The 25,755-nt window shown below is 39.6% G+C and overlaps 1 protein-coding gene across 7 annotated transcripts in view; it reads left to right on the forward strand.

Moving 5' to 3' along the window:
- Positions 1-25,755, forward strand: part of NRG1 (neuregulin 1) — a gene marked incomplete at both ends in the record, with an annotated part of 175,159 nt that overhangs the window by 40,268 nt on the left and 109,136 nt on the right. For 5 of the 7 annotated variants that reach the window (XM_080928756.1, XM_080928755.1, XM_080928757.1 and 2 more), the window contains 3 exons: positions 5,901-6,022; positions 11,915-11,965; positions 14,963-15,013. In XM_080928756.1, coding sequence (XP_080784882.1) covers positions 5,901-6,022; positions 11,915-11,965; positions 14,963-15,013 — 224 coding nt within the window. The remainder of the gene's footprint in view (positions 1-5,900; positions 6,023-11,914; positions 11,966-14,962; positions 15,014-25,755) is intronic. The other 2 variants (XM_080928752.1, XM_080928751.1) reach the window with 2 other exon arrangements.

Genomic DNA, 25,755 nt, shown 5'->3' on the forward strand with positions numbered 1-25,755 from the left:
GGCTAAAATGGTCTTGGGATCAAGTTCCAGGGCAATTGGAAACTACACAGAGAATCTCTTTCTAACTCCCATTCCTTTTAAAAAAAGAAAGAAAAGGAAACAAGAGTATTCCACAGTTGTGTAGTTGGCACGTGATGGCTAATTTTGTAGGTTGGAAAACTAGGAGTCAAACCAGGTGCCCACCTGTAACCCCAGACAAGGAAGGCTGAGATCACTGCCATCGTTGAGGATAGCCGAGCTACATGGCGTGAGCCTGTTTAGAAACAAAGTGAAAAAAAATGGGAAGAAAAATTGAGGGTCAAATGCATTGTGCTTTACTTAGAGTCATGGAACTTGTGAAAAGGTCAGATTTTTTTTTTTTTTTTTTTAATGTATTCTTATGCCGTACTCTGTGTTTGGAAGTAGGAATCATGGAGAAATGAGAAACAGCAGAACTGGGAAGACAGTTATGATTTTGAAGCTTAAGACAAAATACTTGTTAGATACTGGATTGAACAGGTTTTACTGTCCCGATTTCATCAGTTGGACAAATTAAGTAACATATACGTGGCAGGTGGCTTTCATTCACTCACAGCTGTGAGCTGGTCCAACAATCGTGGAGATGTTTAAGAGTTTGTGAAGGGCTTTATGCCAGCAACATAGCCAAATAAAAAAGGTAGATGGCCTCATCTTTGTCTATAGGCTGTCCTGAATTTGAATAGGGATGATCTAATTTCATCCTAATAAGACATGGGGATTTCAGATTGTGTGCTGAAATACACTGTTGGAGTGAGTCAGGGATTAGGTTGGTTTGGGGTGAATGGGGAACAGAAATTTTTTGGAGAACATATCATACTTCATCTCCTATGTGGAAAGAAGCAAATAAAACTGAGTAAATAAGATGAAAAAAAAAAAAACCTACCGAAAATGTGAGACGATGAACACAGTGTTTCTGAACATGGCACGTGTGCACTTAAAAGCTTAATCGGTTGCCTGGCTTCAGTCACATGGAAAGTACCATTAGCATTCAGGAAGGTATGCTCATATTGGCTGCATAGGTCCAGACAGCTCTGAGCACTGTCTACATACTAATATAATTCCCGCCACATCAGAAAGGCCAATGTTCAGAAATTACTCACTTTAATTCCAGCCTTGCTGCAAAGAAGTAAATGGGGAGAGATTTATTCAAGCCATGTGATTGTAAATTATTCTTGGCATGCACACACACACACACACACACACACACACACACGAGTTCATATATTTAAGCTAAAAATACGACTTGCTTTGTGTAGAGTAGGCGGCTGCTTAGGAGATCAGCTTATTGTTTTTCGTAATCAAACGTCTTGTCGTTTCTGAAACTCTTTAAAAATAGTGTTGTCAGGTTTTGGAGTAGCTAACAAAAAATCTAAATTTAACATTAGCAAAATGCTGTAGTGTATTTATCCTATAAAGCAGAATGGGAATTATTATTATTACATTGTTTAAAACACAGTCACCCTTGACAATGAAATTATGTCAGTTTCTTTCTGTAGGTCTTAATGTTAATAAATAAACCCAGACTTTAAATAGGTCAGTCCCTAATGTTCATGTTGTTTCATAGCTATGTGTGATTATTATACGAAGTCAGAATACAGAGGCTGGCATTAGGTAAAGCTATCGATAAAACCTCTTCTTATTTTTCGTGTTCAAATATATGTAATACTTGCTACCTAGACCCTACAACGAAGAATATGTTTCAGTGGTTAGCTGGTCACATGACTTAATCTTCTGCTGTGAACAGCTATGCAGAAGGGAATTTTTATTTGAGGTGTAGGGTTTCCCTGGGAGTCCATTTCTATCAAATGTTGACTCCTCCAGTTCTCAGTCTAGGCCCCCTTTTGCCTTTATTATCTAGATTGTTCATGGCAGCCAAAATTTCCCTTTAATCCCTTGGTGTTATGAAAAGATTTCACAGCCATATATAGTTTCGTTCATTGTGTAAACTCATCTCCCCCTTGAACCCTGCCTCCTCTTCAAAAACAACTTGCCTACATGTTCTCCCTGTGAGTTTAAATTTACATTTAAGCCTTTGTTTGTTTTAATTGGTAAGCCACGTGTGGGACCAATCGAAAGAAATGGAAACCACTCTGTGTTGTATACCTATTTATCCTTCTGTTCTTGTTGTCTGTGCCTGGTGGGTGATTTGGATCAAGAAAAGTAGTTGAAGGTTTTTGGCACATCCAATTGGCCTCACAGAAATATCTGTTTTGGATTAGCCTTATGAAAGGCAAACTTCTATTTCTTGTCTGTTTCATACGTGTTTATATAACCCTCATTTTGTTTCAGCTTTTCACTTCAGGTCATATTTTAATTTGGTTTGGAAGGGGATTTGCTTATTTAAAACCCTTTTGAAGATTTTACAAATAATCTGCTTCAGGGCTGGTAAGATGGCTCAGCAGGCAAATAGGCACTTGCCACCTAGCCTGCTGACCTGTGATCAACCCCAAGAACCCATATAAAGGCAGAAGGGGAGAACCAACTACCACAGGTTGTCCTCTGGCTTTCACACATGAGCAGTGGGAAGGGTTTTCTTTCACACACACAGAGATGGATGGATGGATAGATGAATGGATAGATGGATGGATGGATGGATGGATGGATGGATGGATGGGTAGATGATGGATGGGTGGATGATGGATGGGTAGATGATTGGGTGGATGAATGGATGTATAGATGGATGTTCCATTGTTTAGACTGGCCATATTTTAGATGAAGAGTCTTATATCAGAAAAGTTTATATACAGTTCCTTTCCTAAACACTGAAGCACTTTGGCAAGCCATTGGAATGCTATATAAGGAATCCCAGTTTCCTTTATATGGAGTAATCATTTTGTGTGGTTTATGTCCACATTCAGTATGGTGTCTGGCTCTATTGTCTAAGAAGTTCCCGTTCTCCTACTGTGTCCTTCTCACAAAAAGCAGGTTAACATCTGAATCAGAATTCAAGACACACACACACACACACACACACACACACACACACACACACACACACACACACAAGCTACCTTGTAAGAGTTTGTTTGGCAATGGAGACCTTGTAAGAATTTGTTTGGCAAATGGCTCTCCAGTCTTGATTCTCCCTATGAGCAAACCTAACTCTTTCCAAGACTTCTTACCTGGTTCTGGATCACCTAGCTTCCCTCTTGTAAGACCACCTTGCATATCCCCCTTTTTCTCTATAAAGCTAAGTTTTCACAGGACACTTTTTCACTCTTGAGTTACTTTTTCCAGGAAGTAGTGGGTGATGTATTTAAATAGTTACCCATGCAACTCAGAGGTGCTTGCTTATGGGACTTGTTTCTTCAACAGAATCCTTTCTCTTGTTAGGATTTCTAGAGTCTCTCCAGTTCTAGTCACCTTCTTCTAAAGTCCCTGAGTTAATGGTATTTTTTATTGGCTGTCACTCCAAAATATATTTCAGTGTTCTAGCTGTGACCCAGCCAGTTCACAGTGTACTGGGACTTCTAGCCAGCTTGATTTGTATTCTGCTTGAGCATTAATTTAATCCAAGAGTAGACACATTTTTCATTTCTTTCTCAGTTTTAAGAAATAGCCTCTTTAAAAGGCTGATGTTAAAGAAACCCTTGCCTCTTGTATATTTCTACACCAGTTTCTGAATCTGATTGTATCTGTTACACATCTTGATGAAGATGAATCTTGGTCTTGGACCATTGGTGTTCCATGCTAGATTTTCAGGGATGTTCTCTGCAATTGTAATTGAGTGACCACATCTAATGCCTTGCTTCGAAATGCACCCCTGAGGCTTGCATAAAACTACCAAAAAGTACTTATAGAAAGAGACCTATTTTCCATTGTTTAGTAAAATATTTTTTGCTGAACACAGAATAGTACACACACACACACACACACACACACACACACACTCCCTCTGTCCATCATAGCATTATATTACTTGGGTTTGTGTTCCAGGAAGCATGGCCCAGGCCTACTAGGAGAATTTAGATTTTAGAAGTATCATTTTAAAGTTTATGCCAACTGGAAATTTAATTACCATGTTTCTTATAGTTCAATCTAGTTCAATAGTTAAAATATTAAATTGTGCAGGGTCAAGATAGGGGTCTTTATGTACCAGGGTAAGATTGTTCCTAGATTTATAAATTGGGGAGATTGAAGCTTTTTGGTTGCTGTACAGTCTTGGAATATTGCTCAAATTGATTTCCAGAATCTTGGGTCTTAAAATAAAAAGTCTCTGTTTTTTCTATTTTATTTTTATTTTAGGAATTAATTCTTTCTCTGACATAGATGGGATATTTTCTAATCTGCATCACAATTTGTTGTTACTGCCTTTTATTTCACAAATCAGACATCAAAAGTTTGTCAAAAATGCTGATGTGTTTTTGGCTGAAAATCTTATCATAATGTTTATGCTTAGAGGTTTTTTGTTTTTGTTTTTCTTCTTGAAAAGCATCTACCATGAAGCAAACTTATTACACACAGGCCAAGTATACATGAAGCAGATAATCCATTAGAAAGTGTGTATTAGAATATCCTAAAGCCTGGCCCCGTATCAGAAGAACCTGAGAAGCAGTGTTCTAATATTATTACATTTTTATAGTTTCAGGGACTCTTATTATTAGCATGGAGTATTTATCTACTTGTTAAGATATATGTTGTTTTTGAGAGCTCTACATCTTGATCTGCATGTAGCCGGAGACTGAGTCACACTGGCCAGACTTGGGCATATATAACCTCAAAGTCTAAGTCCACAGTAATACACTTCCTCCAACAAGGCCACTCCCTTTGGGTCAAGCATTCAAACACATGAGCCGATAAGGGCCATACTTATTCAAACCACCACACTGAGGCAGGAGGTTATTCAAGTTATCCTTTCTTTAATAATTTTCAGGCCAGCCTGGGCTACTGTGAGAAGCTCCCCAATTTCTACTGCATAAAGTCCTTTGCAAACACTGAGCTAATTCTGTTAGCTCTGAGCTTTTGTTACCCAGAGAAAGCTTAAATTACAGGTCATGTGCAACAGTAAAAGAGACAAAAGTATATATCACAATGTACCCACATTAAAGAAATGGTGAATATTGATTTAATGTTCAGAGGGTTATAAAAAGTGTACTACGGTAGCTGGGACATTATTCCAGGGTTAAGAACAATTTTTATAGTACTTTGTGCCTGGCAATGGCGATCTTCAAGACTGATACCTCTTGTTTCTTCTTGCTCCCTAGGATGACAAATCTATCTTATGAAAATTACCATGATTCTGAGTGTTATTCCACTGAGGAGTGAGGAGCATTCTTATCTCCCATAGATATCTCATTAAATCTACTAGGCTTAAAGGAAAACATTTTAAACGTTGCTTTCTCTTCTTCTCACACCTTATTTTTTTTCACATTTGAGATTATAATTTCATTATTACATTTCCTTTCCCCAAATCCTAAATACCATTTACTCCTTCCCACTCTCCTTCAAACCCACAACCTCCCCTTTCAGTACTTATTACAGGATGAATATATGCATGCATATACATATATATTAACTGGGTAATGTAATGCTACTTGTATATATGTTCTTGGGGTGATGATACACATGAGGGAGGGAGGAAAGAGAATTTGCCAGTTAATTTTAAGGAACTCCAAGGCAGTTAAGTGGTGGCAGAGAACAGTGAGAGTAACCAGAAAGGACCAACTTTATCCACCTGTGTGATAACATGACGTCAGAGGCAATGCTGGGTCTGGCTGAAGCATACGTGTGACCTGACATGATAGCAAGTGATAGCTTCATGTTGTATGCATAGGGCTGGATGGGAGAGTTTGACTCTGAACCCAGAAAAGTGTATGTGTTACACTGACGCTGAGGATGGGTTTCTGCCACTCGCTTACACTGCTCTGGTCTCTGTCTCATAGGAAGTCAGAGCTGCGGATTAATAAAGCATCCCTGGCTGACTCTGGAGAGTATATGTGCAAAGTGATCAGCAAGTTAGGAAATGACAGTGCCTCCGCCAACATCACCATTGTTGAGTCAAATGGTAAGACACCCGCTGCCCTGTTTCTTAGTCTGTGACAGGAGGGATGGAGAGGTGTGATAATTTGATGGGTGAAGTCTTATCATGAGCAAGAAGAAAACAGGGGAAGGAATCTTTTGTGTTCTTTGTCAAGGTCTTCATTGCATGTGATGACATAGATGATATGTGTGCATTACATAGTTATAGAATATGTTTTATATATGCATTTATTTATATTTATAAATATACATATACAGGTACAAGTGTATTTATTATATATGTGTATATGTATATACATATGGTATACAAACAAGTAAATGAATGCATCTGCTTTAATTATATGCAAGTACTGACAAGTTTTAATGTTTCAATATACATTTTTAAGCAACTACACTAAAGCAATAAAAAGTTAGATATACTGACCTTTTAAGGGTATTAATTCTGAAATTAGGAACATCTTAGAGGCAATGAATTTCCTACTTTGCAAAAGCTTATCACTGAGCTGAGAGCCATCCAGGGAGGATTTGCTAAACAAGTAGGGTTTGGAGGTGGAGGTGGGAAGTACCTGCCAATCAACAACTTCCCCCAGGTCTCCTAGGAAATCAGAAGCTGCTGGCTGTGTCTTCTGGAACTCAGTAGCAGGACCTCTGAGGGTCATGTCTAGGGGCTGATGCTAGTCTAGCATTGCTTCTTTAAACCTTGGAACTCTCGGGTGCCCTTTCAAGAACCTTACTTTGTATATTGTGGCTTATGATAGTTAAAATGTGAGTGCTGTTTAAAATGTATATGAGCAAGTACAGTGTCACTTGTATATTGTTACAAGTATAAAATCTACCACTGTATTAGTCCTAGTAAAAGATCTATAGGGTCCTTTTATATTATTGCTAACTTTGGGATGATAGAAGTTTGATGATACTTATTTCATGTTTCATACATAAGGAGCTGTCCAACATATATCAGTTCCTGGTCTAGAGCTCAATATATAGTCCTGATATATATTGAATATATAGTCCTGATACTTTGAAAGTTAGAGGCATTTACGATATTAACTCTTCTTTTTTTTAACCTAACAAAAATAAAAAAATCTGTAAAATATTTTATAGGGTATTTTTTGTGATTTTTTTTCTCATTTGTTTTCCTGACAGTGTCTATAGCCCCAGTTAGCTTTGAATGTCCTACAGAATAGAGGATAATGTTTATTTGTAATTCCTACTCCTCTACCTCTGGCAGGTTGAAATTGTGGGTCATGATACTACACATAGTTAATGCAGTGGTTTTGGAGATTAAAAAAACAAAAAACAAAACCCTGTTATGTGCTACACAGACACTAGACCACCAAGTGAGATAATTCCCCAGTCCTGGGTTCTTAACACTTAAGACATCAGAAAGTATGGAATCCCAACAGAAGTCATCGGGATGTTAGGAGTACATCACCCTCATCCAATCTTCTTAAAGGGAGTTGGATGCCATGAGACCCAGACAAGTGACCTCTGGTCAGATGTCTTGTCTACTGCTCAGCCGGTAGAGATGAGGCCCCACCCACAGGTGACTAGGTAGATCTATCTAAAATTTTATTTTAAATAATAAAAATTTAAGAAATTCCTTTTTTGATATTTATTCCAGTGGAATTTTGGACACTGGCCAATATTGCCAAAATATTGAGGCGCTTAGAAAAAAACACGTGCATAGTGACTCTTTTATTAAGCTAAATTTGAGGAATTTGTTTATCTTTTGCCCTTTTCTGATGTAATTTCATGTCTTTGAGGAAATGAGAAAAGAATTTGCATGTGCAGACATATGTAAACCTATACAACCCGCTGGTGCCCATGTTTATTTTCATAGAAACATTTATGTCAGGTTGTAATCGTCCTGCAGTGAATTATGAAATGCATATTGGCAGGAGAGAAGGCCACTTACATTTTTTCTCAGCTCATATGCTCTGGGCTCTTTTTTATCTAGTTATCTGGCTTGCTCTTTTGCTAATACATCTTAATTTTACAATGAATTTCTAGCTAACAAACAGTTGGACAACTCTTAAATATTAGAATAAAGGGACAAAGAACTACAAACACAATGTGTCTGCACATCAGTTAAGTCATACCATCTTTTTTTCCTTCTTTTTAATGCCTTCCTTTCAAAGAGTAATAGGGGAGAGTCTACTCAATTGTGTCTTTTCTTATGTTTCCTCTTTAAACAGGAGGAAAAACATTTTATGAGACACAAGCTGTTATGGGAACAATTGAGCTTTTAGCCATTGCTCTTCATTGTGAGAAACAGAAAAAGGAGATTTTTTTTTTTTTTTTTACAAAATATAAAGTTTGAATAGACATTCAATTAGTGTTTTAAAAATTTGGCTCATGGGAGTCATAGGGTTAGTGACTTTCCTCCTCTCCAAACAGTGTTGTGGGAAAAATGCTACTCATGAACAGCTCATGGAGTCACACTGAAAAGAATGTCAAATAGGTCCTATTTATTTATTTATCTTAAGACAGGGTCTCACTGTGTAGCCATGTCTGTCCTAGAACTTCTTATATAGTCCAAACTGGCTATGTCTGCGTCAAATAGGGTTTATAATTGATTTGTCCTTCTCCACATATGTTGTGTTATGTAAGGTGTTCATAAAAGCTAATAAGCATTAATATGATTAGAAAATGATAGATCATACATAGAATTTATGAATCTGAAAACTTCTCAGCTCCTTATACATTATGGACAATACAAATTCAGATATGCAAAGACATCCACGGGTTCATGTTTTACCATTGTAATAAATGCACACACTTTAAAAATCATTTTTAATCATAATTTTTGTATGCATAGTAGAGACTTAAATGTTCTTGGAAAATAAAGACTCACATAATGTATGTCAAATGCGCACAAACATCATGTGTGTATGTGTGTGAGCACATGCATATGTATTTTAGTGAATACTGATGTTCTCATTACGCCCATGACAAAGTCTTAAACAAGTCATGTATCCCTATTTCTTAGAAAATCATTTTCCAGAGAACATTTATCAGCCATTGCATTGTGAGGCTGGATTTAATTGATGAGAATAATTATCCAAGCATGAAAAAAAATGCCGCAATGTTGTTTGTGTTCTCATGTCTTCTGGGTGTGCGTTGGTCAACGGTGTTCAATTCCGGGTGATTCTGAAGCCCCTCGATATTTTCACCGTCGAGTGGGCATTTGTAAGTGTAATATGCCAACTTACATATTACATTCTACTGAAGCACACTGCTTAGCTGCTGGTGATGGAGACTGTTAACATGTAAGATTTTTAAATCTCTGAGACGTAAAATTCCAATCACACCCAAAGCAGACAAGTTCTGTTTGTTTTTAAATCCTTGACTCCTGCACTCAGGGAAAAGGATTTCTGGGTAGCTGTAATCAATACAGATTAACTTTTCTTAATAGCAAAGATCTTTTAAAATATCTACTGGTTTTTAAAGATAAGTTATTTTTTAAGCTCTGGGCTTGCATTTCCTCAATATTAATTCAGGAAGTATTTCTGCAGAAACCACAGTCATTAAAGATCTCCAGAATAAATATCTAATTTAGGAAGGGGGTTATTTTCAGTAGCCTCCCTGTATAACTGTTGAAACTATTGGCTTCTATGAACGTTTGTCCAATGCAGCATTCAGTCCCAACAGGAAGCTCTGGTTAACCTGTCCTCTATTCTGAAGTCTTTCAGAATAACTCAATTTTTTTTTTTTCTCTTTGAAGGTCACGGTAGACAATGACTTGGTTTGCCAAGAATAAATATGAAGAAAAATTTGATGTTGGGTTGGACTTGGGGATTTGCCCAACCCTTGTTAGGCATTGTGAGTACAAAGTATCAATGTAGTGGTCAAATCATTGATGCATTCTGAAGGGCACAGTGAGGAGGCATCTCTCAGTGTGGGCATAGTTGTTGACTGCACTGTGTTCCTTCCAAGGGTGTCTATGGAAGAATAACTATTGTGAATCTTGGATTAAAAAAAAAGTTTCTCTAAGATTACATGTTTCCAAAGAAGAACAATTTTATTTTATCTTCTACAGCCCATATCAATAAAGCTACTTGTTGCTGATTCAGAAACAGTTGTCAGCACTTGGTCCAGCTGAGAACATCCTCTCTACTTCCCCTACATGAGAAGCTTTCAGAGAAGTCCTACACCCTCATATACAAATCTTTTTTGCTTTGTGCCATTTCTAGTGGGTCTAAACACTGGTGTAGGAAACATAGATGTCACAAAAACAGCCGTACTCTGCTAATAGTTGTCCTTAGAACCCTTGACAAAGAAAAATTGATCATCCAGCCTTAATTTACACTAGGAGGTTAACATCTGTGCTTAGCAAAGACCCATTTCTGGTCATTGATAGTTGAACCCATGTGTCTTAGTCAGGGTTTCTATTTCTGCATAATACATCATGACCAAGAAGCAAGTTGGAGAGGAAAGGGTTTATTTAGTTATATTTCCACATTGCTGTTCATCACCAAAGGAAGTCAGGACTGGAACACAAGCAGGTCAGGAAGCAGGAGCTGATACCGAGGCCATGGAGGGATGTTACTTACTGGCTTGCTTCCCCTGGCTTGGTCAACCTTCCTTCCTTTAGAACCCAGGTCTTCCAGCCCAGGGATGGCACCACCCACAATGGGCTAGGCCTGCCTGGCTTGATCACTAGTTGAGAAAATGCCTTACAGTTGGATCCTCATGGAGGCATTTCCTCAACTGAGGCTCCTTTCTCTGTGGTAACACCAGCTAGTGTCAAGTTGACACACAACCAGCCAGTACACCATGATACTTGATCATCCTTCCGGAATCTCACACTATTTTTTCTTTCCTCCTAGTTTTTCAAACTCTGTTGTCCCTAGAGAAGCTTTAGAAGTTGGAGGAATATTATCACTTCAATCTTTTTTCCTCCTAGGCTAGTCCCATCATGGTGGTAATGAGCATATCCCACTGTATGGTGAACCATGGACTGATGTAGATGTAAAATGGCAGCATATATGACCTCCTCGCGATTTTCAGTTTGGATGTAGTGTCTTTTATATGGTACCTGGCATCACATGAACTCAGCTTCTTTTTGTCTTAGAGCAGATGAGGATGCACACTGTTTGTTCGATAGACAGTCAAGGCTGAATGAGTCCATCTTTATTCCTGTGCACTATGCCAGTATCAAACACTGTCTTTCACTAAAAAAAAAAAAAAAAAAAAAAAAATTAAATCTAACAAACCAAAACTAATCTTAGGACCATATACTGAGCTATTTAGACAGTGTAAACCTCCATGCCTTTAGTACATTCTTAAAGCATTAAGAAAGCAACTTTAGATTCTTAAATAAGTCTCCTAATTCTCAGGGTAATGCCATTCTCTACTCAGCTTGTCCCTCATTCCATCTGCGAGCCTAGCTGCTCACTTACACCCTGTCCAGAGCAGCCAACATGTATCAGATACTAATGGGCCCATCTTGTTTAACTCTGACAATTTGAAGAATCCCATGCTGGAGCTCAATGTTGTTTGCCAGTTCCTACCCCCCCCCAAAAAAAAATCCACCAGATGCTTTCATTTTTGAACACAACAGTATTCTTCAAAACTCTTCAGCATTAGAAACTCCACCTTGGTTGACGATGTGACGATGGCTTTGACGCTCTTGATTCCCCGTTTCTTTTTCCTTTCCAAGAAACCCACTATCTGTCTCTCAAGTGTTCCTTACTTCCTCATTCTCCCCAGAGGGAGCAAACGGTTCCTCGTAATCACTTAGCATAGTTCATCTCATGCTCTTCCTCCACAAAAGGAGAACTATTTATTTGGAAGTCTTCAGGCCCTGCTAGTCCTTCCTCACTCTCATTTGCAGTTGGATCATAGGCGATGGACCCAGCTCCTAGCCTCCTGCTCTACCCCATAATCGCCTGTCCCCTTTTGTTTTTTGCAGAGCTCACCACTGGCATGCCAGCCTCAACTGAAAGAGCCTATGTGTCCTCAGGTAAGGAAAACATCCTGGCAATTTGACTAACACAGAGGCTTGACTGCTGGCTGCTCTTCACACTAACCATACCCCCCTTGCATCCAAATTTCAGCTGCTCCTGACTCCAGTATTTTTCCCAGCTTCCTTCTTCTCCTTTGAATTTTGCTTAAGGCTGGATGGTTCTTTGCTGCAGGCCTGAATGATGGCTCGAGATACCAATAGGAGAGAAAGCGATCATATCTATGGGCTACTTGGTGATATTAGACAGGTTAAAGGGAAATCTGGGCGGCAAGATGAGATTTTTCTATCTTTTGAGGTGCTTCTCTTGGTTGCTTGGGCAACCCATCGGAATGAGACTCTGCCTAGACAGTGGACCCAGCATCTTATGTCTGACCTTTGAGATGCTATCGGCAAGTTCTGCTTCACTAATTTTAAAATAACAGCAACAAAAACCCAAAGCTTGACTTTTCAAAACTGTTATTGTAATGTCCTGTTTCTTTTCATTGTGTCTGTAACATTAACTGGTGGTAGTTGCTATCTGGGAAGACAAGAGCTAATATCTCCCAGCTCTGAAAATCTGTATATATAGTTCACTGATTTATTTTCTAGTTGTGCAGTGACTTAGTCAGCTGTGTTTTTTAGCTGGTTTTTTTTTTCTCTTTCTTCTATTTTTTATTAGATACTCTGTATTTACATTTGAGATATTATCCCTTTACCCTGCCATGCTCCCATTCCCTTAGCTGGTTTTAAGACAGAACTTTGCATATGTAGCTCAGTTTAGCATCTCTCTTGGGAACCTTCTTTTTCTGTCTCCCTAGACCTAGGTTATGGCCATGTGCCACCATGCCCAGCTATTTAATCTTTTTCTTTTATTTTTGTCATTAGAAATATACCATTTCTCTCTTTTTCCCCTCCCTTAATCCCTCTAATATACCCCTCCTTGCTCTCTTTCAAATGCATGCCCTGTTTTGTATTAATTATTGTTATATACCTATATGTATATGATGCATATATGTGTATAATTCCTAAATATAACCTGTTCAATCCATGTAATGTTATTTGTATGTACGTTTTTGGGACCGACCATTTCTATTAGATAACCAGTTAGTGTGCTTCTCACCTCAGAAGACTGTTTCTCCCACTCTGGGTGTTCCTTAGTTGCCTGTAGTTCCTTATGTGGGGTTGAGGTCTTGTGGGCTTTCCCCATCCACTTTGACATGTCTGCTGCTGTCCTTGTTCATCTCATGTCCAGGCAGTCATGATGCTGAGACTTCGTGGGTCTAGCCCCAGACATTGCTGGGGTAGACAGCACTACCACGTTCTCTCTGAGCTTCTGGCTGTTATCGTCCTTTCAGCCCCTGATTTCCAATGTTCCCTGAGTCTTAGATGTGGGAGTATTTTGTAGATGTTTCCATCAGGACTGTCTCAACTCTGCATTTTGATCCTTTGCGCTTTTCTGTAATGGTCTCCATCTATAACAATGAGAAATTTTCTTGATGAGGGGTAAGGAGTACAGTTAACTTTATTTTTATAATTTTTATGGTTAATAGTACCTTGGAAAAATTTTAAAGTGTCTTTGTTTGGTAGTAAGTTTGGGGACAGTTGAGATTGAAAACTCAATTTATTTTAATATTATAGTGTAATTAAATAGAATTCTCCTTCCTTTTCCTCTCCAACCATTCAATCTCTCTCTCTTGCTATCTCTCTCTCTCTCTCTCTCTCTCTCTCTCTCTCTCTCTCTCTCTCTCTCTCTCTCTCTCTCCACAATTCATTATTTTCTTTCCTTCTACAGATGAGGGAAATTAAAGCAATAGGTATGCTATGTTGTGTATCTCAGAAAGGAGAAGGGTGGGTACCTGAAGCTGAGCACTCTCTGCACTGCCTCCCCCACCCTTCTCTTGGTTTGGCAGAGTTGGCATTTTCACCATGCCATATCTTTTTAAAGCTATAGTAGGTCAGAGAACCCTACACAACCTCCTCTTCCTCCTCCTCTTCCTTTTCCTCTTAGTAAGTATCCTTTTCTTCGAAACCACTCTTCAGCATCTGAGAGAACAGGGTTGTGTGAGACAGGAGGAAAAGGAATATGGGAAGGGGTAGGAGGGATGTTTGAGTGAGAAGAAATGAAGTTAAGTTCTGTTGCCTGTCATTTGGACATTTGTGCAGTGTAAGAACTTCATGATCAAGTCCAGTAGGCAGTGTGAGGAAATTGGGCTTTGAACGATCTATAGTGCTTCTGTGGGGGAAGTTAGACTGCCTGCAGCACTTCCTGAGAGGGGATGGGAATGTGCTATTGTACTTGTCAATTTTCAACTCTCTTTCAAAACTGTGCTTTTTTTTTTTTCTCTGCTTTCCTGGGGTTAAAAATCACTAAGTCTCATTTTTCTCTCCCTGTCTTCTTTATGTTCCATCAGATCTAAAATCTTAGGTTCTTTTTTTCTCCTTCTCCATCCTTGCTACTTAAGCAAATCTTGTATGTCCCCAGCTAGTTTTGCTTGTTCAGCGTGTTCAGTTGGCTCCTCATGTGGCTGCTGCACTGAGACTTGAGTGGACTTTGGCACTGCGTAGGCAGGATGTATATGCTGACCCAAATTCCCCTAAAATATTCTCCCTCTTGTTGAGTGACTATGAGAAAGTTGACCATTCTTCTGCTGTGGTCTTTCTCTGCACCTTTAAGCCTATACCTAAGAGAAAGAATGATTTCTTCTACCTGTAGTGTGGGTTTGCTAAAAATTAATATTTCTCCAAAGCTCATTTCACAGTTGGTCTGTAGGATGTCCTGACAGAGGGGTTCTCTCCTTTTCTACATTTTTCAGAAGTTTCTTCACTTTAGGGGCAGAGATGTCTTTTTGCTGTCCTTGCCTAGTATGTGCATCCGTTTGTTTTCGGGATGCTTCTGTTTGGCTCTTTGCATGGCTTTTTAGCCCAGTTTTTCTAAGCAACTCCAGAGCCTGGCAACATCCTAATTATTAAGTGGCATGACTCAATAAAGCTTCACTCCATTTTTATGTTTTATAGAGTCTCCCATTAGAATATCAGTTTCAACAGAAGGCGCAAATACTTCTTCATGTAAGTACGCATACTTATACTTGCGAGTGTTTAACTTAAGGTAACAACTTCTGCCAGTGAGCGTGTTCACATGTACCCTTGGACTTTCTGGAGGTGTGGTGTGCTGAGCTTGGAACAGGAGGAGATTTCTGTTTGCAGTACAAATGGCTTCCTACTGTGCTTCAGACTAACTAGATAAAGATACCTGCTCCTTGCCAAATATACTTCAGAGGATACCATGATGCCATGTGTACGTTAGTTTCTGGATAATCTAGAAATTACCCTTGAATGTTAAAACAAAAATTTCATAGCATCTGAGGCCTAGTTAGGGGTAGGTTTGTGTGGGGGTGTTTTTGTTGTTGTTTGTTTTATGGGTTGGTTGGTTTGCTTTTTTTTGTTTTGTTTTGTTTTTCCAGCTTGTCTTGACATCTTTGGCAACTACCAAAGATTCCATACCAACAAAGTTGTTTGGGACTTCTATTTCAAAGTTCTTCAATTTTATATTATAGTCTGCTGTGGCAGAGAGTGAAGAATGAATACACACACACACACACACACACACACACACACACACACACACACACACACACATACTCATGTTCCTAATTCAAATTTGATAGCTAGTGAGTAAATTTGAAGGCCTATCCCTAGGCAAGATCCCAGATGAGTTTGGCCTGTTTATTGTGAAGTGTGCTTTTTGTCTGTGGGCTTCTTCCTCTGCTAGATGGATTGGTGTTGTGCATGACATCAAGGGAGCTTTACAAATTGCCAGTGTTTAGTAAACCTAGCTCCTGATACTTATTAGCTGAAAGCATTAAATTTTTATATGAAACGAGGGGGGCATATTAGATTTTGACAATAGAACCAAGAGCTATTCTTTCTTCTTAATTTAAAGCATTTCTTTTGATGAGCTGTTCATTAAATGCATGTTTGTGTTACTCTCCCAAATTATAGAACATGTTAAAGTGACAGTGCCTTACTTACTTAGCAGCTGTGGCAGAAACCCAAAGGCACTGTTTATAACTTACCTCATTCTGTCTGTCTGTTCATTGGTAGTGAAGCTTTCCCCTCCAGGTTAGTTGAACAAAACCTGTAACTACTTGGTATAAAAACACATTATTTCCTGGGAGTTTAGCTCCACTATAGGGTGAGTCCTTGGCACAGGCTTCCTCCCCAGCACCCAAATTAAACAAAAATGAATCAAAAATCTACTAATGCCCGAGTTACAGGTTTACCTACACAGGGCAGCATTTCACAGGCTGGATAGCAGAAATCAAAGAATATCCAACAGGAAATGAAACTCTAGGAGAGGTAACAGGCTTCCTCAAGCCCCTGGTTATATATTCAAATGACAATTCCTTCTGGTATGCTCACAGTATTGGTTATTTGGTTCTACTTATGGAATCATTTGGACAAATGAATGGGTTTTATAATGCAACTCCAAGGAGTCATGTTGAGCTGAGCTTTGCTTTAAAAAATGGCACACCAAAGAAAGTGCTAGACTTTTTCCTATGGCATATTTTCTGAAAATGAATTCTCTCTGTATGATTTCTTTGAATGACACCATTGAGACTCTTAGGACTGGAGCCTTTCATGCCATCATGGGTGGAGTGGTGGACAATGTCCTAAAACACATGCGAGCCCTTCTGGAATGGAGGAACTAGTTTAATTTTGGTTTTTCCAAGTCTTCGGAGAACTGAAATGAGCCTCCCAGTTTATATATCTGTTGGTGATAGTGCTACAGAGAGAGGAAGCTTGGAATGTGACTTCATTTCTTTAACTCTCAGAGTAGGAGTAATAAAGAATGTTTCCGTGTGTCCTCCTACATCATGCTTTTCTTGGTAGGTCATTATGGTTGAAATGATTAGCTAATGCCTTTACTCAGCTCATGAGAATAAGCTCTATAATCGAAAATATAAACCAAGTGCTGGATTCTAGGCCTACTGAGAACAACTCATGGAGCGAAGGAGAGAATAGGGTTTGTTTTAAGGCAACACTAGCAAATTTGTTTTAAATTTTCAAAATAGAATTTTTTTTAAGTAAAAGACTATGGAAATGTTCACATAGGTAGCTGAAGTTTCCCAGGCTGGCCAGGGAACTCAGAGGTCCATCCCTGTCTCCCTCCACTTTCCTTTGATTAGGTGTACCGCCATACCCAGATAGAAGTCTGGCCCTCATAATTATAAATACTTGATTGACCCAGAACCCTACCTGCATTGCTGAGTCTGTTTGTCCCCTGAATACTGCCTATTCGAGACACCTGCCCTGATGATCCCAGACCCAGAGAAGCCTTCACTTTCCTAACTCGGAGTGGGTTAGAAGCAAGAATCAGCAGCAGTTTAAAGCTGTCTGCATCATCATGGGAAATCAGAGCACCAGCATTAGCGTACGCTTTCTTTGGGTCTGAGCTTTTTACTTTGCCTGGCTCCTTACCTGCCATCCCTCTGTGCTCTCAACATGCCACACACTCTGGCCTCATACCACCTACATATAACATGCTTCAGGTTTGGTTTGCTTTTGTGGTAAGAAATACTTCATCTAAGGTGTTGCTCATACAATCCCTGCCTCCAGTCATCTAGAAAAATACATCTGAAACTAAATTTGAGGCCATAACAATTAAGAAATGATTCTGGACTGAAGATTTTAAGGGTTTTTATTGTTCTTTTACATATTCATTGTCAATTCCCCCCTTTTAAATTTTTTTCATAGAATTTTTAAAATATGAGTGAAATAGTAAAGGTACTATCTCTCTTGTAAGGTAATTTCTTAAAGCTATTTTTCTTTAGAAACTGGGAACATACATTATAGGTTGGCTATATTTAGATTTCTTACACATTCTAACTTTCTTAGCATAATCATTCTAATGGGAGCCTGAGCCTTTTACAGTTACTTATTTTATACAAATGATGCTTGGGTGACTGAAAGAGCCCCGTATATGCCCTGTTTCTTGTGGTGACAGATTTTCGAAGGGCAGCTTGAACCTCGCTCCATAGTCAGCGCAGCTCTCTTGCCTCCTCTTTCACAGACTCAGCAAGAATGTAAATGGATCATTTAGAGCCACCGTAATGACTCCCCTCAGAAGGGCCAACTGCCACTGACCCCATTTTGCAGATGATTCTCTTAAATGCCATAAAAAGCGTGATTCTGACAACAACGGCGGCTGTGATTTGAGCTTTATCTGTTCCGTTCTAACGCACAAGCGAGAGAGGGCCATAATGACAAGGCTCATGAATGGTCAGGAAAAAAAAATCTAATTGCTGTGCTCTCGGTAAACAGTGCTAAATACAATGTGTGTTTCAAGTAATGTCAGGGCAGCGGGCGGCAGCAGCAGTAGCCTTAGTTAGCCCTAGTCTACCGTGTGCTAGTCACTGAGTCCTCCTGCGGCAGCCCAGGGCTCTCTCTCTCAAACCTCTTCCACTTTACAGGCGTCACTAAAAGTTATACTTGCAGCACGGTTCAAACCCAGACAGCATACTACGCTGTCTAAAGCTTTGTTTGGCTCAAAGCAAAAGCTTTTCATATATAAAGGAGTGTGACTCTGCAAATGGGTGGGAAAGCAACTGGGATCCGAGTGTGGGTGTGGTAGTGAAGGTCCAGTTGCCTTAGTCTGCACAGTCAGAAAGTTGGACCAGCAGAGCACAGCAGGTGACCAAACCAGAAAGGGATGACTAGTCTGTGGCTACTGTGAGAGTTTAGTGGGTTCCCTGACTTCTCCCTTTCTGTGTCTGTTATGTTTCAAACACATATTTCGCCAGCGTAATGAGAGAAAACAGATGTACAGGGCTCTGCACAGCTGTGTTCACGGGTGGTCGGTCGCTTGTACACGTGGAAGACGGTGAGCATGCAAAGGATGGATGTGTCCTTTGAGTTTGAATAATTTTATCCTTCCAGTTGGGGAAGCAAATGAGTTCATGATTTTTCAGCCTCAACAGGGAGGATGAAGGTCCTTTGCCAGGAAATCCCTGCCATTCGATATATTATGTATTCTCAGCAAAAGCTGCATTTTAAAAGACGATGTCCAGGAAGTCCCCGTTGAAGTCTCTGAAAGAAATGAACAATTCCATCTTAGATTTGGCACCTACATGAGCTAGCTCAAAGGGCAAAAATGTCTTTTGTCTGTATCTTAATGAGATACAGCTTCAGCACTTGGGAATAGCACAGTGATATGGACTGGGCCGTGTCTGGCTGGCCCTTTGGGACATTCAAGTTATGTTTCTTATCTTTTACCTTCAGCTGTAACCAACAGAGCTGCTTTAAAGGTAGAGAATACTGTCCTGATCATTGCTAAGTGATTCTCAGCTGGAAAAAAAGGCATTTTATTTCCGGATCTCTGGTGGTATTAAACTGAGCTCTTGTATTGGAGAGCTCCTTTTGACTAAGGGCATATTGTGCTCAGGTTTCTTCAGACATGGTGTTTCCAAGGGCATGGTAGCTCTGCCCACTGTAAGCAATGAAAAATGATGGTGGTGTATAGAGCAATGAAATAATTCAAAAGGACAATTGACCAACTGGCATTGTTTCATTCTTTCTGAGGTGTGGGCAGTGCAGTGACTTGTGAAGGAGCTGTAACATATATGTCCCTTCACTTATACAGACAAAGCACGGACACCATGGTCAGTTCATTCTTTTTGTAACTGACTAAACCTTAATCTTTTGTATTCTCTTTTTTTTTTATCGGATATTTCATTTATTTACATTTCAAATGTTATTCCTTTTTCCGGTTTCCCCTTCACAATCCCCTTATGCCATCCTTTCTCCCCTTGCTTCTATGAAGGTGCTCCCCTACCCACCCACCCACTCCTACCTTACCACTCTGGCATTCCCCTACACTGGGGAACTGAGCCTTCACAGGACCAAAGGCCTCTCCTCCCACTGATGCTGCTAGAAAAGGCCATTCTCTGCTACACCTGCAGCTGGAGCCATGGGTCCTTTTATGTGTACTCTTTGGTTGGTGGTTTAGTCCCTGGGAAATGTGTGTATATGGGGGGGGTCTGGTTGGTTGATATTGTTGTTCTTACGGGTTCCAAACCCCTTCAGTTCCTTCAATCCTTTCTCTAACTTCTCCCTATACTCAGTCTGATGGTTGGCTGCAAGCATCCACCTCTGTATTTGTCAGACTCTGGCAGAGCCTCTCAGGAGACAGCTATATCAGGGACCTGTCAGCATGTACTTTTTGGCATCCACAATAGTGTCTGGGTTTGTTGTCTGTATTTGGGATGGATCCCTGGGTGGGGTAGTCTCTGGATGGCCTTTTCTTCTGTTTCTGCTCTACTCTTTGTCCCTGTATTTCCTTTTGAAAGGAGAAATTCTGGGTTAAAAAATTGGAGATGAGTGGGTGGCCCCATCCCTCAACCAGGGTCCTTGCCTAACCTCTGGATATGGTCTCTACGGGTTCTCCCTCCCCTTGGTTGGGCATTTCAGCTAATCTCATCTCCATTGGGTCCTGGGAGCTTCTTGCTTTCTTGGCATCTGGGACTTTCTTGTAGCTACCCCCAGTTCCACATCCACATTGGTACATACCTCTGTTCAATTTTTTGACTCTCTGTTTAGAATTCTGTCTCCTCCTAGTACTTTCTAGCAATGAGCTATGATTCTTGAGTTTTGTGTTAAATTTTTGTATTTGATTGAAAAATTAACCTTGTAGAAAACTAATTTTTTAACCTAAAAGGTGTGTATGCACATTCGCACATGTGTGACCCATATGTATAATGGATCTTATTGTATAACACATTTTTTACAAGGCACATTTTTATAAATTGGGTCAATGATGCAGAGAACTCTGTAGATTTGATTTTATTTTCTAAGCCAGTGATTCTCACTCTTTCCAATGCTGTGACACCTTAACATAGCCATGTTATGTTGACATGACGATTCCTCCCCAACCATAAAATTATTTTTATTGCTACTTCATAACTGTAACTTCACTACTGTTATAAATTGTAATATAAATATCTGATATGCAGGATGTCTGATATGTGACCCCTCTGGAAGTGTTATCAGACCCCAGAGAAGTTGGTGACCCACAGGTTGAAAGCCACTGCTCCAAACAAGAATAGGGTTACCATTCAAACACTTATGATGAGTCTAAATTCAAAGACTAAGTAGAGCAGAAATTGAAACTGAGTCTCCTGATCTCAGATCGTGGGCTCATAAGAAAAAGATTCATGAGATCTGTCACACTATGAGGAGAGACAGTTTGCTTTGCTTTAAAAAAAATCATCAGAATAGAATTGTTATAAGAACTCAAGAAAATAATTTATTTGTCCTAGATAACCTAAGGCTAATATTTATGAAAAAGTATATTCTTCACAATCAACCAAGTAATGAAGGGCATAGCAGAGCCTTTAGTTAGTGGTAGAGCCATTCATTCAAGGCTTGGCTGTCAGTAATAACGTGGATCTATTTCACAATATGCTCTTCACCCCGAGGATACTGTGTTAAGGGGAAGCTGATCTCCCTGATCATGAGACTCCTACTTGGGTAAATTCAGTCCTTAGGTGAGTTGCATGGCCTCTTTTAGGCCAGCTGATAATTTATTATACATTTTCATAAATCATGAAATTATTTGTGTGATAGTTAAATTTCTAGTAGCCATATATTAGATATGGAGCAATTATGTTCCTGTTTTTTTTTTTTTTTGTTTTGTTTTTTAATTTTGGGAGTCTTTTACTGCAATGTATGCTTCAACTTCTCACTAAACTCTAATTCTGACTATCAACTTGGGGAGGAGAAATTAACTTTATTTTGTCTGTTTTCACAATGTTATTCTTCTTAGTTATTACATTGTGTTACATTCTGTGAACACTAAAACCCATTCATAATGGTACAGAACTCATTATTTCAGGCTTCCTCAACTCCTCTCTCAACTCCTCCCTCAACTCCTCCCTCAACTCCTCCCTCAACTCCTTCCTTAACTCCTTCCTCAACTCCTCCCTCAACTCCTTCCTTAACTCCTCCCTCAACTCCTTCCTTAACTCCTTCCTCAACTCCTCCCTCAACCCCTCCCTCAACTCCTTCCTCAACTCCTCCCTCAACTTCTTCCTCAACTCCTCCCTCAACTCCTCTCTCAACTCCTTCCTCAACTCCTCCTTCAACTTCTTCCTCAACTCCTCCCTCAACTTCTTCCTCAACTCCTCCCTCAACTCCTCTCTCAACTCCTTCCTCAACTTCTTCCTCAACTTCTTCCTCAACTCCTCCCTCAACTTCTCTCTCAACTCCTCCCTCAACTCCTCCCTCAACTCCTCCCTTAACTCCTCCCTCAACTCCTTCCTCAACTCCTCCCTCAACTTTTCCTTAACTCCTCCCTTAACTCTTTCCTCAGCTCCTCCATTAACTTCTCACTCAACTACCCTTACCCTTGCCAGCCAACAAACAATTACTATTATACTGTTTTGTTTTCATAACAAGTGTTAAAACTGTGGGGGGTTTTAATCTTTAGATGTAGAACACTGAAATACCTGTTAATGTAAGCATTAAAAAACTGTCTGAAAGGTTAAATGAAGACAAGGATGGAGACAGAGATGTCTACCAAGTTGGCACCCATAGGTAAAGAACTGGCAAGGTTGTGACACCTATGGAGGCTGGCGTTACCATTAGTGGTGGCTTTCCTGTGATCAGAGAAATCTGAGAAGCAGAATATAGGAAAGACATTTCTTTAAAAGCTAAACAAAAAGTAAAGAAAGACTGGGAGAAAAATAGGGCTAATCAGACCAGCAAAATTAGAAATATGGATGAAGATTTGGAGCAGAGATTGCCCAGTAATAAGTGGCAGAAATGCTGCTCCAAGGACCATAAATATGAACAATACACTGAGGCAGTCAGTTGGTCCTCCATCTTTGTTCTTCACTTTTCTACCAATGTTTGTTTCATTCTCCAGGACTTCATGTGCTTGACAGGAAGACAGCTTGTCCTAGCTCTAACAGTGTACACACATGTTCCTGTGGTTCTCAGTCTGGAGATGGAGTGAGAGCCTGCTCCTTGTCTATGCAGAGCATTTCGGGAACGCATCTGATTGGTTCTGATCATATTATGCTCACTGCTGAAATATCCTGTTTTGGGAAATGGAGGACTGCCACCAAAAAGGGCGGGGCCACAGATCCACTCTTGAGTTCGTCCAGTGAAAGGAGAACAGGGGCAATCTTCCCAGGGGACATCTTCAGTAGAGCTTCATTAAGAGATGTAAAAAGAGAGGGAGAAAGTACACTAGTCAGGAAAGCACAGGCATCCACGGCCAGGAGCAGATGTAAAATTTTAAAGGGAAATTAAAATGAATGATTTCCTGAACACTGTTCAATTGGGCACACACAGCCATAGCAGAGTGGTCATTCAGAGGGAAGTAATGAATTTGAAATTTAATTGTATTCTTATTTTTAATGATATATTTATTCCTCTCTCTCTTGCTCTCACTCTTTCTCTCTCTCACTTTCTCTCTCTCTCTCTCTCTCTCTCTCTCTCTCTCTCTCTCTCTCTCTTTCTGTGTGTGTGTGTGTGTGTGTGTGTGTGTGTGTGTGTGTGTCTGTGTTGTCTGTATGTATGCCAATGCACCCACCATGTATGTGTCTGGCAGCCAATCAAGCCAGACAAGGTTGATAGACCCTCTGGAACTGGAGTTTTAGACAGTTATGAGCTGTCCTGTGGATGCTGAGAATGGAGCCCAAGTCCTCTAGAAGAGTAGCCAGTGCTCTAAACCCCTGAATCATCTCTCCAGCCCCTACAGCCTCATGTTTACAGGGTTGTTTTCTTTTCCTTTACACTCATTATAGTAATTCTGAAGAATATGCATTTTTAATTCAGGAAACTGGTCACTTTAGATGAACTGGTTATTTCTAAATATAAAAATGAGTGAGAATTTTCAAATTAAAATGCATGGGAAAAATGGGATTTTGTAAAGTGTTCTTTTATTAAAGATTAATTTTTACCTTATCTGTAGGAGTGTTTTTGCCTGTATGTTTATGTACCATAAATGAGCAGTACCTTCAGAGGCCAGAAGATAGTGCTGGATCCCTGGAAACTAGAATCAGAGCTGTATGCCACCATTTGGGTGCTGGGAACTGAACCCAGGTCCTCTGCAAGAGCAGCCAGTGCTTTTAACCATGGGACTATCTCTCTAGACCTTGTAATGTGTTATTACTTAGAGACTAAAATGTAGACTATTAGATCCTGAATCTTTAAAAGAAGTTTAATCAATTTCATTTTTCTTTTTAAAATTAAAGTTATTTTGAACCCGTGGATATATGATTGAATATTTGTCAGGCTCAAAGATCTACTCAAACATTTATTATTTCTGTTTATTGAAAACCTTTAAGGTCCTTCAGCCTTTCAGGGTGCATAGTTGTATTGTTCCTTGTAGTCAGTTACTGGGAGATAGAGCACAAGGGCAGATGCCTCTATGTGTGTTGAACTATTCACTGCTCAAGCTTGCTGTTCCCTCCCTTCAGACTGCCACTTTGCACTGATTCTGGCAGACTTTCAGAACTTCTGCTCCCAACTTTTTTGGGAATTAAGACTCTCATATATGACACACGTGGGTGAGGCCAGGCAGAACTTAAAAGAAAAATCGGTGTTAAAAGAAGTTTCGCAGAATTGGCCATTTTCTTTCACCAGAGTAATTGTGTATTGAAAAAAGTTGTTTCAACTGAAAGAGAAAGAGGATCATGATTGGCTGGCGTACTGTGGTTGGCATTTTATAACACGTGTGGTCGAAGTCTGAGATAATACTGTGACTTTATCAGGGTCGGGACACCAGTAAGGGGAATGATGCCTGAGAACTTCAGCCAGCATTTCCCACTCACATTCCTGCTTGCATACTGAATCCTGCATGGGAGGTACTTGGTTATTCATTTTGTTCTTTAACAAAGGTGCTGTGTGTTCACATTTCCACTAATCATGAAGAGGGCTTGCTGGAACAGCACTTTTCATTTTATCTCTCAGTCTAGAGAGGTCAGTAGTGTCTTAGAAACCAATTACACAGGCTCATACGGGTTATGGCCCCAAGATGTTTTCACATAGTTTTGGCTCTCTAACTCGCTCATCTGTAGGAAGGATTTATTTAGGTTGTATTTGCTCATCAGATAGGCGCTCACACCCCCTGGGTTTCTTCAGTACTGACTGGGAAAGTGAAGAAGAGCATAGTCCGAAGATGAAGAAGTCTGCAGTGAATTGCAAAGGCAGGTTGTGCTTAATGGTGCTGGTCTTATGTAATAACAGCCAATCATGACATAATCTATGTAAAGCTGGAGTATTATTAAGTCAGGGATTTAGAAAAAGACTGTTGAGGAAAAGTCATTTGAAGGGAAATATTGAATAGTGATATCCGTCATCTTTAAAAAGAGTAGATTATTATACTGTATAGAAAGCTCAGCTCAGCGAAATGACTGTCTTACTAAGAAATCAGAACCCAGAAATTTACACTTTTATGACGATATCCCACAATTTACTACTAAATGTGAAATACTAATCAGAGGTGATAGAAATAAAACACAGGACCTGGGGACTGGAAAGCAGTTTGAGAACTTAGAAATTTTGCTAAAAGCTTTTAATGGAACATAATCACTATAGTAGAATTGTTGATGAATTGTGCAAAAGTCACAGCAAATGTGTAGGTGGCTAACAGAGACATAGCTAAGAAAATGTTTATACTTAAGCTGTGTGGAAATGAATGGAAAGTTATCATTTCTTAGTTTTGTTTTCATTAAACGTTACGATTTCACTGAAAAAAAAAAAAAAAAACTCCTAGTGATTATCAAACTGATTCAAGCAAAAGT

This window comes from Micromys minutus (assembly GCF_963924665.1).
Source record: "Micromys minutus genome assembly, chromosome: 14".
Classification (NCBI taxonomy): domain Eukaryota; kingdom Metazoa; phylum Chordata; class Mammalia; order Rodentia; family Muridae; genus Micromys; species Micromys minutus.